The sequence below is a fragment of the Phoca vitulina genome, unplaced genomic scaffold (genome assembly GCF_004348235.1).
Source record: "Phoca vitulina isolate PV1807 unplaced genomic scaffold, GSC_HSeal_1.0 scaffold36, whole genome shotgun sequence".
Lineage (NCBI taxonomy): Eukaryota > Metazoa > Chordata > Mammalia > Carnivora > Phocidae > Phoca > Phoca vitulina.
Genome location: NW_022589739.1, coordinates 12,584,611 through 12,599,550, shown reverse-complemented (window position 1 = coordinate 12,599,550; position 14,940 = coordinate 12,584,611). Strand labels below are relative to the sequence as shown.

The window sequence follows — 14,940 nt, the reverse complement described above, 5'->3', positions numbered from 1 at the left end:
GAGGGTACTCAAGTGCAGTAACAGCCTGGCTCCCTCCCCTGGCTCTGCAGCTGGCTGGGTCACTCCTCACCCTAGCGACCAGCCTGCTGCCCCAGAACCTCGGGCCCACCGGTACTGGTCCTTGTTGGGATAATAAGCCACCTGAAGGGTCACACTGCCAATTTATCCCCTCCCATTCCCAGCCGGTCTGGCGCAGAGGTTAGGCCTGTTCAGAGCAGTGGGGCTGGCCAGGGCATCGGGACAGAGGGGTTTCCTCTTTCCTGATTATTATTTTTTGGGGGAAGGGTTGTTGTTGTTCTTTTCCTTTGAAAAACTTGTAATTTATTGAGGTGAGTTTTGCTCAATCCAAATAAAACTTAATTTATTGAAGACATCACGCTGGCAACCCTTCTGAGTAGCCAGGATGGGGATAGGCTGCCTGCAAGAACCCGACCCGCTTGCAACCAGCAAGGAACGCACTGCAGCCCCACATCCGCAACCGAAGGTGGTATAGACCAGGAGACAGTGAGAACTAAGCAAACTAGCACTTTATGGCCCAGATCCTTCTCCCCACCCCCACGAGCCCCAATAACATTAAAGTGCCCGCCCTCCCTAAACCCACGCAGAAAAGCTTAAATAAACCCCAGCCCGGTCCTTGGGCTATTCCTTCATTTCCGGACGGACACCCCCATAGTGGGGGCTGGGAGAGCTCCTAGCTGAGCCCCTCCCCCTGTGGTTCAGGCCAGGTGGAAGGCAGCAGAAACAGCGGTTAAAGTGGGGACCCAGGCATAGCCAAATGGACGACCCTACAGGCACCCCTGGGGCTGGGAGTAGGGGTCCTGAAAAGGAGGTCAGCCCCAGAACAACCAAAGTCCTTGGTAATCATGGCAACTGACCTCTGGAGCCCTGGGGCAGGTGAGGGGCAGGATGTCCTAATTAGGGCATTCCAAATGACTGGGCAGTGGGGAACGCAGATCCCTAATAAATAGCCAGAGAGGTACTGCCCCACCCCTCATAACTTTTCGACTTCGGGGCTATGGCTGGGCCTTAGTGGAGGGGTAGGGGTGCTGAGTTCCCAGCTTCGCAGTGCCCCCGCTATCACTTGCTGAGCTGCAGGGTGTCCAAAAGGAGGCGCTTGTGAGCCGGGTCCTGCACCCCAGCCTCCTCCAGGTCCTCCTCGGTGATGTCGCTGTAGGGGTAAGAGAGGCTGGGAGGTTGGCGAAGTGGTCTCGAGGGCCCGTTGCTCCGCCCCCGGGGCCAGCCCCACCCCATCCGCCTGCAGCCCCGCCCCCACCTGAGAAACTCCAGGTCGTCCCAGCCATTGTGCACCAGGCCCTCCTCATAGCGCTCCAAACCGATGGCCCGCAGCCAGGCGCCCATGCCCGCCTCGCCCAGCCCGCTGGCCCGCCCGCCCTGCGGGCACGGAGCCTGAGGGAATAGGGCATGTCAGGGGGAGCACTGGGGTACCCACACAGAGAAGCACCCGCAGGCAGCCACATTCTACTACATGCTTTAGGGGAAGAGGCAAGAACTGGGGCTGATGCAGGAGTCCCCCCCAACTCCCCAGTGCCCAGCTCAGGGCAGAAGGGACACCACTGAGTGTTGAATGGTGAAGTAAAAGGCTACCACTGTCCATGGGCAAGCACACACCTCAGGTACACACAGATAGCCACCCCTGGTCCACACACCTCCTCTGCCAGGTCCTCCTGGATGCTCTCTCGGATGCGAGGCGGAGGGAAGCTGAGAGGCCGGCCATAGTCCGAGGGCAGTCCCCGGGGCAGCTGCAGCTCCAGGGGGCCTGGCAGAAGTACCGAGCGGCCAGGCCCAGCAGGGGCATAGTCCACCTCACTCAGCGTCTTGGCCATCTGCAGCACGGAGCAGGAGCGGTCGTCCCCACTGGCTACCTCCCCCAGGAAAGTGCTGGTAGGTGAGGGGCCTGGGGGCAGCGGGGGTCTTGGATGGGCCTTGGGAGGTGGTGGGCCACGGGCCTCACCCCCGCTGCGGCCCCGGACCACTGGCCCTGGCAGAGGATCCAGGCTGGGGGGCAGGAAGATGGCCGAGTCTGGCAGTGGTGGGGGTGGAAAGTCTGGAGGGGGCAGTGTGCCCCCAGACTCCTCATCTGATGAGCTGCCCTCTCCCACACGGGGGGGCCGGTGGCGCCCAAGCTGTGGAGCAGGCACTGTGATGGCCACTTTGTTCTTGGTGGCCGGCGGGACAGGGGCCCTGGCAGGCGAGGGTGGCTCCGGGGGCAGCAGCTGGTGGGGGACCCCTTCAAGGACGTAGTAGGCAGGGTTATTGAAGCTGTTCTTGGGTGGGGGGGCTGCCACCCCTTCCGGCTCTGGAGCCCCCTCTGCCTTCAACCTGGGTTTGGGAGCAGGATAATGAAGTCAGGACCCAGATACCAAAGTGAAGGCAATGGGTGCAGTGGAAGGAGAACTGGACTGGGGAGTCAGGACGGTGGGCCACCGGTCCTATAACTGCATGTGACCTTGAGCACATCACTTTCCCTCGCTGGCCCTTGCTGTCTTCACCTCTAAAATCCAGGAGACACGATCACTGAATAGATAATCCCTGAACTTCCTTGCCTGACTTGCTAAGATTCTCAGATCTTTCTTTCGTGACTTTGTGAAACCTGAGCTTAAATCAGGGAAAACAGGTGCCAGAAGGCAGGGCAATAAAGACTTTAATGCGAATGACCAGCCAGATCTTGTGAAAGCCTCTGGAGGCATCTGAGGCCAATCTACTGAGGAGTCTCACCCAGGGATTCAGGTTAGTTTTACTCAAGCCTGAAGATAAAACCAAGGTGACTGATAATAGGTGAAGGTGAGTGAAAAAGCACCAAACCGCAGCTAGGAGCTTTTATTTAAGTTCAAGCGACACTTGGATATAATTAGAAAGTAAGCCTCACTTTCCCCGAGTATGAGCCACAGAACACTAGTTCCCCAGGGTATTAATAGTTACTGTGTGGAAAAGAAGTTTCCTGGCCCATTAAGTTTGGGAAACTATATTCAACAGAGTTGAAAAAGGGTTTCCTTCCTGTTCACATGCTCAGAGCTTTTGCGAATACTAATGTGCACTGGGACTGTCTAAGAAAAGAATCTAGCCAGAACCATTTCCCAAACTCATTTGACCACAGACCCGTTTCCAATGGGGCATCTTGTAGGACATGTTCCATAGAATGCACCGAAGGAAATCCCATGCTGAGGCCAAACAGAAAGCTCCCTCCTTACATGGAGGGAACTGTTGCAGAAAACAACTTCTAATTCTATTTTTTAAGGCAGAATCGGGAGGAGAGAATGACTGTGCTCCCGTGGACTCAGGGAGGTCTGGCTGGCCCGAGTGGCCGTAGCTTTGGAGCCCCAGCGCCCCCAGCCATGGGGCTTGAGATCACTCAAGCCGCAAATGGTCCCCAGGCTGGCCCTGAAAGCCGAGCATAGCAACAGATGAAGTGGGGGGTTTAACAGCTTCCTTCTCTCACCTGGAGGTCAAGGGCTCCTCCCGGGGGGCAGATCGAGGTGGGGCTGGAGGCCTCCCAGTTGGTGGTGGTTTCTCTGGTTCTTCGAATAACTTGGACAGTGGGCAGGAGGCCTCTGCGGGGGCTGGTTTGCGGTTCCCTGACCTGCCAGGGGTGTACAGGGGTGAGATGAGGTAGAGGCTGGCCCAAAGCCCCCAGGCACCCCTTCACGGGACCCCCGGCACAGTCCCAGCTCACCTGGGATCCTGGCTGCCTCGAGACACAGAAGGGACTTTGCTCTTTGCTCCTGCCTCATCCTTATCAATGCTGATCCACTCTGGGGGAGGAAGAGAAAGAAGACTCAGAGGGGACCTGGGGTTCTGGACCATAGATACCCACTGGGCCTACCAGGCCTTTTCCAGCTACTCCTCAATGCAGGCCCACTTCCAGCCATGGCTGCATAATTTCCAAATATTTCAGGGATTCTAACAAGCCCTCCCCCCACCCCGGTCCACCCCTCCTAGACCTGCCCACACCACCCCATCTTATGCCCCATATCCCTCCCAATGGAGCCCCCACCGTAGAGTCGCTCACGGGTGCCCAGGCGCTCTGTGGGCACCCGCACCTTCATGGAACCACGGATGTTGCCTGTCTCCTCGCCGCGGTGGGACAGGAAGGTCAGGAACTGCTGGGCCGTGCTGCCAATCATGGACTTGAGTGCCACCACACACTCCCCTGAGGGAAGATGGGGCAGACCAGCAGATTGCCAAACCCTTCTAGAGCTCTGCTTGGCTTTCCGTGCCTTTGGCACCCCTCTGCGCCCTCACCATAGGATTCGTAGCCATCCATGGACTTGACCGTGAGCAGGAGGTGCTGGTCCTGCAGGTACTCGATATCAGCCAGAATTGGCTTGAGCTGGGGAGCAGAGAGGCCCAGTGAAGAACAAAGCCCCAAGCACCCCCTCCTGCCCCTGACACCACTCACCCCTACCCTCAGACTGGTCCATGCTCACTCCCGCTTAAGGAAAGATCCCAAGCCTTAATGTAGAAGACACAGCCCCGCATGGGCCTTTCATAACATTTAACAGCATTGTCATTCATCTTCTACATCCTCAATGGCCAACGCAGGACCTGACATTTAGCAAGGGCTCGAAAAGTATTTATGAACGGATGAATGAACCTGCAACTTGGTCCCTCACCCTTACTCATGCCCAGCCCCACTACGCACACGCACACGCACACTCTCGCGTGCACGAACCACACGCGCTCCACCACGCCTCTCCCTGTGCCCTCACCTACAGGCCCAGGCCCGGCCAAAAGCCTCACCGTGGGGAGCTGGCGTGAAGACCACTGCACCTTGAGGAAGTTGATGTTGTCACTGCTCTGGGCATCATTCTCGAAGCTCTTCTTGTACTCTGGGGAGAGGGAGGGGGATACCCAACTGAGTGCCGCCTCCTGGCTTCCCTTCCCCCTATCCTGGGGGCCGACCGCTCTGGGCACCTCGGGCTCCCCAGCCCTCTTGGCCACACCCAGCCCCGGGCCCGCCTCTGACCCTCCAGGCAGGTGGAATAGAACTCAATGAAGAACTTGGTGCGGCTGGCTGTCTTCACAATGGCCTCGATGCTCTCAAACTCAATGTAGGCCTGGTCCGAAGTCTTTGAGAGCCCTGAGGGGCAAAGGGAGGAAGGCAGTCAGGAGGGCTGCGAGGGTGGCAGGAGGAACGGGACAGACACTGAACCCTGGGACAGGAAATCAGGGCCCCTGGCAGAGGAGGAGGGACGGCCAGGAGGGGCCTCCCCAATCCCAAGCAACCAATGGGGAGACCCCAAAGCCCAGGCCCTGGACCAGGCAGACAACCCAAGGATGAAAGACCACGTAGGAAGGGGGCTGGGGGACCAGAAGCCCTGCAGGGACTGCCTGCCAACGACCCCCCACACTACCAGGCACACTCGGGGGTACACACGTGGCTCCAGGCAAATACAGATACGTGTGTGTGTTTACGTTCACAGACACACACACACGCACGGGCATGCACCTTTCACGGTGCCCCGGGCACACAGCTTCACACAGTACATGTTCAGAAACAGTCTTGCACATACATGTCCACACCCAAACACACACACACACAGATACAGTCAAACCTATGTACATCCCAGGCCACCCACGGGCACATCCAGAACAGTCACCTTTCTTGGAGATGAACTGAGAGGTAACTCCAACCTCAAATGTCCCGAACACGGGGGAGTGGTCGCTGGTGACGATGTCATCAGTGCAACCTGGAGTAGGAATGGGAGCTCAGGGGCAAGCTCTTTCCTCTCAGCTCCCACTTCCCAAAGCTAGGGCAGGATCGGACGGTGGCCGCCCAGGACTGCCCATCACCCTGTCCAGGAGACTCTGACCGTAGGAATTGCAGATGATGTGGGTCTCAGGGTAGGACTTCCAGAGAATCCGGTCACACCACGAAGGCACATTGGTCCGGACCTGGGGCAGGCGATGTCAGCATGGTCAGGGCCAACAGCTGCATGAGCCCCACTGCAGAGCTGATGAGGCCCTACACTCCCACCACCCCAGGCCCCAGCACCCATCTTCCTTCTTGGGTCCTCACAACACCCAGGATCACCCACCCCTAAGGCCTTAGAGGGGCCACCGAAGCTGGAGTAGTAACTGCCCAGACCTTGACCAGACATGCACTCTTGCTTCACTGCAGCCCAGAGGAATCTCCCAAGGCCCCCCCTGCCCGTTCCCCTCGCTCACCCCAGTTGGCTTCTGCTTGTGCCAGGCATACGTGTCCCGGGAGCCCCGCTCGTAGCGGTAAGTGGGAGGGAAGGAGATCTCTTCCTCACCTAGGGAAGGCAGGGAACAAGCAGGGCTCAGGGCCCTGAACACCCAGGCATATCAGAAAGGCCCCAGCCCTCGGAGACCTGCCGGGCCCACACTCACTGAACCGAAGGAAGACCTTGTGCTTCTCGCGTTCCAAATTAAGCTGGTCCACCCTGAGCAGGGGCTCAAACTCCTTCCTGCTGATGTAGTTCAGGATCTCCTGCAGTGTAGACACAAGGGCTGGCTACTCCCTCTTGAGCCAGAGCCAGAGGTGGGAGCCCAACTGGCCCCCAGCCCAGCTTCCCTCACAGCCACCCAGTGGCCCTGTTCGCACCTGGATATCCATGTCCAGGCGGTAGTTGAGGTCTCCAAACCAGAAGAGGTGAGTGAAACGCAGAGAGATGTCAAAGGCACTGAGCTGCCGATCGCCCAGCGAGAGCAGCCGCAGGATGTCCAGGTAGTTCTGGTTCCGCCTGGGGGGCGGGGTGGGGGGCCCAGGGTCAGGGGCCAGGGACTGGCAGGAAGGTAAGAAGTCTCTGGGGTCAGGGATAGGGTGCGGATCAGGGTCCCTGGGGACAGAGGAAAGAACTGGGAACAAGATCGAGGTAGAGCAGTCTTGAGTTGGGACAAGGGAGAAGGCGGTCTCTGGGGACAGGGATGTAGGAGGGTCATGGACTGGGATATGGGAAAGGGGATAGGTCTGAGGGGAATGGGGAATGAGGGTAAAGACTTGGAAAGGTGCCCCCTCACCGGGCGGTTTTCTCATTTCCTGAGGTGAGGTGGCAATTCACAAAGCCAAATGAGGTGCCATTGAACATGAAGGAGACTCCCACAGCTCCCTTGTTTCCTGTCAGGGCAAGCAAGAGAGGAAGGCCTGCGTCACCTCTGGAGGGCTCCCAACTCTCCCCTCTGCCCCTCGAAGCAGTGGTGGGAAGATCCTCCCACTGCCCCCCCACCCCACCCCAGACGCTATGAGGCAGGCAGGCCTCTGAACGCATCCCCCCTTCCCAGGGGGCCACACGGCACACGCAGTCCATCTGGGTGGCCTGAGTCTCTGCATGTGTGAATAAAGCCCCTGGAGATCACAGGGGATCCCAAAAGTGGAGCTGAAAGGACCTGCACATTCTGAGCAGAATCTCTGCTGAGGGAACGCTGGGCCACAAACCAAGAGGCCACCACGTACTAGCTGTGTGACCTTGGACAGGTCACTCAGCGACTCTGGGCCTCAGTGTTTTTTGGGTTTTTTTGAGGTTTATCATCTATGTAATGGAGATAATAATCCTGGCCCTGCCTTCCTGGTGGTGCTAGAAGACATTTAGAACATGAATATGCTTTACAGAGTTCAAAGTTCTATATTTGAGAAAGCTGAGACCACCCAAAAAGGGGAGACTACGGGCTGGAGAGGAAGCAGGAGGTGTGGACAGAGAGACCCTGCCCACCCTACTCACCCAGGGTGTTGGCGATGCCAGTCTTCACGCTGGACGTACTGACATGGCTGATTCGGTTCTCGTGCTCTGGCTTGACCAAAACAGCTACCTTGATGTTCCACAGTGACTGCATGGCAATCTGGGTAGAGGGTTCGGGGTCACCCCTGCCCTGGGCTGGGGCACTGTCCACATTCCGCCCCCCCAACACCCCTGCCTATACTATAGACTGTGCTGTCAGTCACAGGATAGAAAGGTCTGCTACCCCTTTTTCCTGAAGGGCCAGAGAGAAACATAGCATGTTCCCACAGCACGAAGGACTCGTTAGATCTCCTAAAGGATATGCCCGGGGGCCAGAGGGAAAGCCAGTCAAGTTGTGCTCCCCAGGGTCTCCCATAAGGTCAAGCAGGATAGTTTGGGGTGGTGTCTGAGGAGAGGGGGACTGGACAAGATGACCCCCCCCTTACCGGGCGATAATCCAGATCTGTGAGCTCCTTGAGGCCCCCGCGTAGCAGGTCCAGCCACTCGCGGTCGCCCACTGAGTTCTCCTGGGTCCCAAAAACATAGATGTCATGGGGTATGGTCACTGTGACCTCATCCAGGGTTTTCCCGAGACCCTTCGATGTGAACCAAGATGTCACGTTTTTCGGAGGTGGCACACTTCCTGGAGGAGAAGGGGATGGGGGGCAGTCAGGCCCCTGACCTGGGGCTATTCCTCTCTCCCCGCCCAGCCCCAACCTGGGCCTGACCCATGTTCCAGGTGCCTATGAAGACAGAGATCATGTCGGGCTCATCTTGCTTGGAGTGCTTGTTCTTCATGAGTTGCAGTAGCTGGCAGAAGGCCTCCCGCTTCTGGGGGGACAACAGCCAGTTAGGGGAGGTCCCTGGGAGGTGGCAGGTCCCACAAGGCGAGGGTCATGCCTGTCTGGTCCCCCATTCAAGCATATCACAGGTGCTCAATAACTGTTCACTGAATGGACCCTTTGACTCCACCCTCAGGCCACCCATTCTCAATACATATACTCTCTGCCCTGTCAGACCCACCCCTGCCAGGAGGGACAACCCACCTACATCACGTGCCTCCTCTCTTCCCACCCCACAGGGACCCCTACGGCCCCCAGGGCCTAGCCCAGCAGGATGCTCACCCGGGCACTGACAAAGATGAAGTCCTTGCGCTGTGTCCGATCCTTCTCCTTCTCAAACACGACACCCAGTTTGTTCTGGACACGCTGGGACTTAATGAGCTGGCGGACTAGGGAATGGAAGACAGTCTCACTGGCCCGGGCACTGAGGCCTGGAGGCCGCCCTGCCCGCTGCCCCAGGTCAGGCCCCGGCTCACTGCGGTCATGTGTGAAGGTCGTCCAGTCCTCCTGCGAGTCCCGCTGTCTCCGCAGCAGCACCAGCCGCCCGCCCTCCACATCCACGCTCAGTGTGAACTTCTGCGACTTCCCGATCTTGGTCAGGTCGCCCAGAGTCACATCCAGCTTCACCTGCAGGTCATGGGGGAGTGGGGGGGCGGCTGCTGGAAAGACCTCGGGCAGGGGACACCCCCTTCACCTCCAACGGCCCTTTGCCCCAGAAGGCCCCACCTGACACCCCTCCGTACCTCAAAGGCCTGCACGGGGATGGTCTTGGCCTTACGTATGGATGGCTGCAGCGGAGCCGGCGGGGCTGTGGAGCTCATGTCCTGCAGGGCCTTCAGGGCCTGGAGCAGGGAAGGGCAGGCAGGGTCAGGGGACATGCGGAGAGCTGGGGCCAGGAGGGGCACGGCTGATGCTGGGGTCAATGCTAAACTGTAGACTCAGGGTGGAGACCAGTTAGGCTAGTGCAAACAGTCAGGGACCGGCAGGTGAGGTCGGAGGTCGGGAGTCAGGCTACCTTCTTCTGGATGCCCGACAGGAAGTCCTTTAACACGGACAGCTTCAGCACCAGGCTCTCCAGCTCCTGCTCCCCAGTCTGCGGCGGAGTCTGCACAGAGCAAGGATGAGGCTTGCACGGGAGGCCGGCAAGCAGGAGGTCCCCCAGCCGGCCCCAGACACGAGCCCGTTCCCCACAGGCCTCCCCGTAATCCCACCTGCTGCTGCAGAAGGCGGGTCACCATGGGAGAGCTCTGCTGGTCAAACACCTTGGACAGGATCTCCAGGCCCGACAGGACCTTGTCCACCTCACTAGGGGAGACAACTGGTCAGAATGCCCCCTCCCCACCCCAAGGACAGGGCGGGGGGCTGAGTGGGTAGCTTCAGCCTCCACCGTGAGGATACAAGGCTTTGGGTGAGGAAAAGTCAGGAAACAACAGCTGGATCCCTGTTCAGGGCCAGAGATCAGAGGTACGGACATTTGTGCAAGAAGGGGGCAGGCGAGGAGAGGCTGCACGCACGGGGCTGGGCGGCCCGGGTACCTGTGCAGCCTCCGGCATGAGGTGGCGAGGGTGCGGGTAAGGTGGGGCAGGTTGCTGGCTCCGCCTCGCACAGCCTCCAGGTCCAGTCCGTAGCTACCCTTCAGGTACTCGTGCGAGACAGTGCTCAGCCCATTGGGAGCACTTCAGGGAGGGGTTGAGAAGTCAGTCAAGAACCTGCTGACCCTGTCCCAGCACTCCCACCCTATCCCTGGAGGAGATGGGACTGGTAGCGATCAGAGCACCATGGATCAGGGTGGCTGCCTCTGCGGGTGGAGTGGGAGGGCTTGGAAGGTCTCTCCTCCTTTGATGAGTACGGTTCTCAGAGGAGAAAGGGAATTCCGGCTCCGTGTAGGGGGGCTGCGCTCTTACCTCTCAGCAGCTGGAGTTGTGGGAGTCTCAGGGGCTGCTGGGGGGCTGCTGGGCCCCGTGGGGGCAGAAACACTGGTGGAGCCAGAACGCGGGGGCAGCGGGGGCTTCTCATCCTCGCCATCTGTGGACAGGAGTCAGTGGGCCTCCCCTCCCCAGTGAAGTATAGATACTCCCACGGAAGTGGGGGAAAGGGCCCTGGCATCATGGTCAGGAGCAGGGGGTTCCGGGGGAGGCAGGCTGAGGAGGCGGGAGGGGAAGCAGCAGGTGGCGTCTGGGAGGGGGCAGGGAGGCAGAGCGGGCAGCACCTGAGACGTCACGGTCGTCAGGGGGCTCTGGCTCGCGCTCCCGCTCCACAGGCAGCAGCAGGGCGCACACAAGGCCCTGGCTGGGCTGCGCGTACAGGCCGATGAGCTCGCCCAGGGTCTGGAAACGGCGCACGGGCACGCCCTGCGAGGTCTGAGAACCAGCACGGGTGGCAGAAGGGTCAGCCAACTGATCCCAAGCCACAGGATGGAACCAAGGCCAGGGCTCAGGGTCCAGGCTCCTACCTGCACGGCCAGGAAGTCTTCTCCATCAGGTAGAATTCGATATGTATGCACGTGCTTCTGATACCTGATGACAAAGCAAGGGTCAGAATCTGTCGCCCTCTGGCTGGGGTCTAAGCCCCAAGGCATGCCTTCCTCCTGCTACCGGGCTCAGCCCTCAGCTCCCTCAGCTTGGTTTTCCTAAAACCTTTGCTCAGGCCGCACAGGGTTAATGAGGAGCCCAGTCCACTTGTATCCTGCTAGTGTTGCCAACAAGAGCAGGAATGACCGGCCTCCCCCCGCCACCCACCCCCCGCCACCCTTCCACCCAGACCTACATAGGCTCCACACCCACCACTGGGCCCGGGAAGCAACAGGCAGCTCTTCTGTGGCCTCCACAGCTGTCTAAACAGCCCCTCTGGGCTGTGGTACCAGCTCTGGCCCCCTGCCAGAGTAAGCGTCCTCAGAAGCCTGGTTAACCTCTGTTTGCACACACAGGGGACGTGCTCACACACGTGTGTGCCTGCTGTCTGTATTTATGTTGGTGTCTGGCTCTGCTGGAGTCGGCTGTGTCGGGGCCGTTTTGTTAGGAAGTATGCGGGTACCCCGGCTTTCTCCCCGCTTCCCCAGACACCAGGACATTGGGATGCCCCAAGGGGGCCCCCTATGGGAGACCTAGGCCTCTAAGAGCCCCAAACCGAGGAGGGTGCTGACAGATGGCAGCAACAGCTGAGCAGGTGACAGCTGAGCCTGGCCTGGGCAGTGCAGGCCACACTCAGTAGGGATGGAAGCCTCCTTCTGCAGCCAAACCTCAGGTAGGCTTGCTCAAGGGAGCCCCCCCCACCGGCCCATGTGTGTGCTGGGCACCAGAGAGGACCAAATGCCCGCTTGAGGGGACCCTACACCTTGGCCACAGTCCATCCCCTCCGCTCAGGTAGGCCCCCTTCCGAGCTCTCGCAGCTGCTGACGGGGCAACGTTCCGTGCAGGTGTCTGTGCGGGCACCACGCAGTGGGCTGCATTTACAACAACAGCATCCCATTAAGTGAGCCGTGTCTGTAGGACACCCTACAGATGTGATCTCATTTAATCCTCACATTGTGATACAGATATTCTCCAGAAGAGGAAACAGGCTCAAAGAGGGAAAGCAATTTGACTCCGGTCGCGGGGTAAGTGAAAGGCAGCGCTGGGACTTAAAGCCAGGGCAGAGGCCAGTGGCTGTCAGAGCAGGGGTGTGTCCCGAAATGTCACCCACGGACATATGGGTATGTAGACGGGGAAGCAAGTATGTTTCTGATTACCTACCCCCAGGCTTCTATCCCATTTCTGACCTGTCCCCCCGCCCCCCGCCGCCCCCCACCCCGGGCTCTTAAGATTCAAGGAGTAGCCAGAGTCAGCTGGCAAAGCCGAAACCCCCGACGCAGACAGACCCTCACTCCACCCATCTCCTCCCCTAGCTATGGAGCCAGGACTCTCCCCTCCTGGGACAATAATGTTCCTCCCCCAGACACAGGCCCAGCTGTCCCCCTCCCACTCAACAGCTGACCCAGCACCTGCCTCCCTCCCCTCCCTAATTAGGGGGTATGCCCCAGAGGGGGGCTGGGAGGCAGGACTCTAGGATAGTCATCTGCCAAAGCAGTTCCTTGTTAGTCTCTCCTGGGCGTCAGACTTGGACCATGAGCTGAGACTTAGGGGACCCCCTCCTCTTCAGGTCCACTGCCCAGGTCAGAGCTTCTCAATCCCAGCACCACTCACGTTTTGGACTGCACAGTTCTTTGTTGTGAGGGACTGTCCTATGCACTGCAGGATGTTTAGCGGCATCTCTATGGCTTTTACCCACTAGATGCCAGCAGCACTATCCCAGCTGTGACAACCAAAAATGTCTCCACACATCGCCAATGTCCCGGAGGGGTAAAATCAACCCCAAATGAGAACTACTGGCCCAGGCCAATGCGCCCCCAAAGAAGTGAAAAGAGCAGAAGCGTAAGGGACAGAAATATAGGGATTTGGGAGGGTTCACAGGGCTAAGGGGGAATATAATCAGATCCTAATGCCCACAGCAGTCCACCTAGTATAGACAATGGGGCATAGGAGACAGCTCAGGGAGATGACTCCAAACCCACCAAACTCACCCAGAAGCACTGCCACACACAGCTGATGGCTACAGAGGCAGGACCAGACCCACTCAGAGAGCTGCCAAGTCTAACCCACGTTCAGCACCCATAGCTCAGGGCTAGGGCGGCCAGGATACCCAGGACCAGGGCACAGGCGCACGCTCATTGATTTATGAAATAATGACATGGCCCCATATAGCTTTGCCTCCCCCATCCTTCTCAACACCACCCTGCCCCCCAGCCCCAGACATCTACAGCCACACAGGTCCCAACCTCAGTCCTGGGGGCATAGAAAGGACCCCTAAGGAAGCTGCTGGGCGTCCTCACAGATCCACTGGTCTCTCTGGCCCCAACTCCCTCCATGCCTACTGCTCAGACACCCCATCCCTGTATAAACAGAACTACACACAACCCTGGAATGCACATCCACACATCCTCACCCCTCCTGCCCCTTCTGCCTGAGGGTACCTGAGGGGGTCTGCCAGAGACTCCCTGCATTTCCCCCCCTTACAGCCACCCTGGCTAACAGGACCCCACATACTCTGCCCTCGACGCTCCAGAAAGTGTCCCCCGAGACACAGCAGGAAGGAAGTGCCCCCTGCATCCTTCCTCAGCCCAGGCTTAAAGCCAAAGCCCCCACTGTTGGGGGCGCTGGCGTCCCACTGTCCCAGGCCCTCCGCACACACGCAAGGAACCTGGGGCCGCGACCCCGCCCGCAGGGAGCCCCAGCCCCACTCACAGGACGCAGAGCGCGAAGGCTCCCGCCACGCTCTCGCTGTCTCGGACCAGGAAGCTGCCATCGCGGCCTGCCCGGGCCAGCAGCTCCTCGGCGGCAGCTCGGCTCAGGTCGCGGTGGTACCAGGCGGGGGCCGGGCTGCCCAGCGCGCCCCCGGGCCCCGCACTCCCCGGGCCCGGCGCCCCGCACGCCGAGGCCATAGCGCGCGCAGGGCTCAGCGCCGCCCGCGCCCACCGCCCCGCGCCATCCGCCCCGGGACGCTCGGGGCCGAGGCTGGGGCCGGGCCCGGGGCCTGAGGATCCACGGACCGGACCGAGCCGGGGGCCGGGGGCTCCGCGCTCCGCCGCGCAGGCCGCCTGGTTCGCCGCACCGCCGCCGCTGCCGCCGCCTGCAGCGCCGGCCTCAACTTGAAGAGAAAGAAAAGTTTGTTCAGAGGCGGCGGGGGAGGGGCAGGAGCACAGCAAAGAGCCGGGCGGCCGGCCCCCTCCCCCTCCGCTCGGCCCACGGCCCGACCGTCCCTACCCCCACCCTCTTCCCCGTGGGGATGATGGCCCCCGCATTCCCGCAGGACGCGGGACCCCCCCAAGCCCACAATGATCCTGCCCCGCCATCACCACTCCTAGGAGATCCAGAACCCCCCCCCCAACAACGAAGGTCAAGTTGCCCCTACCCTTCTCCTGGACGTTTTGGGATCCCGGCCCCCTCTCCGGAGAGTTAGCCCCCTCCGAAAATCGCAACGATATGATCCCCAATTCCCATAAACGTCTAATCCCACCCCAAATCTTTTCCATTCACCTCCCTTGCAGCCTCAAAGGGTCGGGTCGAATCCTCAAAACCCGCGAGGGATCCAAGATGAACCTCTTCCCTGTCCTCGTTACCCGAGCGGCCCGACTCTCAACCCCCGTGAAATCCAGGCCCCTCTTCGACCTGAACCCTCAAACTGCACTGGGTCCAGCCCCCTACAAATCCCGCGGGGGGAAATCCCCTCCATAGAAACCTGATCTCCCACAAACCCTCAGACAAGGTCCAGTGTCCTCGATTCCCCACGCACGTCCCTGGCAGCCCCTCGCAGCCGGGGCAAAGCCCTTCCCCCCCTCCCGGCCAAGTTCCCTGGCACCATCCCCC

At 59.9% G+C, this 14,940-nt stretch overlaps 1 protein-coding gene across 1 annotated transcript; it reads right to left on the bottom strand.

Annotated features, from left to right (window-relative positions):
• Positions 1-340: 340 nt before the first annotated feature.
• On the bottom strand, positions 341-14,015 carry INPPL1 (inositol polyphosphate phosphatase like 1). The gene is made up of 28 exons (XM_032427283.1): positions 13,819-14,015; positions 10,992-11,055; positions 10,749-10,899; positions 10,444-10,564; positions 10,075-10,215; positions 9,751-9,844; positions 9,555-9,644; positions 9,283-9,381; positions 9,016-9,166; positions 8,822-8,928; positions 8,426-8,528; positions 8,144-8,340; positions 7,701-7,818; positions 7,003-7,099; positions 6,587-6,725; positions 6,373-6,472; positions 6,187-6,275; positions 5,832-5,913; positions 5,619-5,708; positions 4,985-5,098; positions 4,759-4,847; positions 4,261-4,348; positions 4,013-4,168; positions 3,692-3,770; positions 3,458-3,598; positions 1,668-2,340; positions 1,274-1,407; positions 341-1,168 (listed from the first exon to the last, which is right to left on the bottom strand). Exons 1-28 carry the CDS (start codon positions 14,013-14,015, stop codon positions 1,078-1,080), a joined length of 3,795 nt encoding a protein of 1,264 aa, XP_032283174.1. The 3' UTR covers positions 341-1,077.
• Positions 14,016-14,940: the final 925 nt, after the last annotated feature.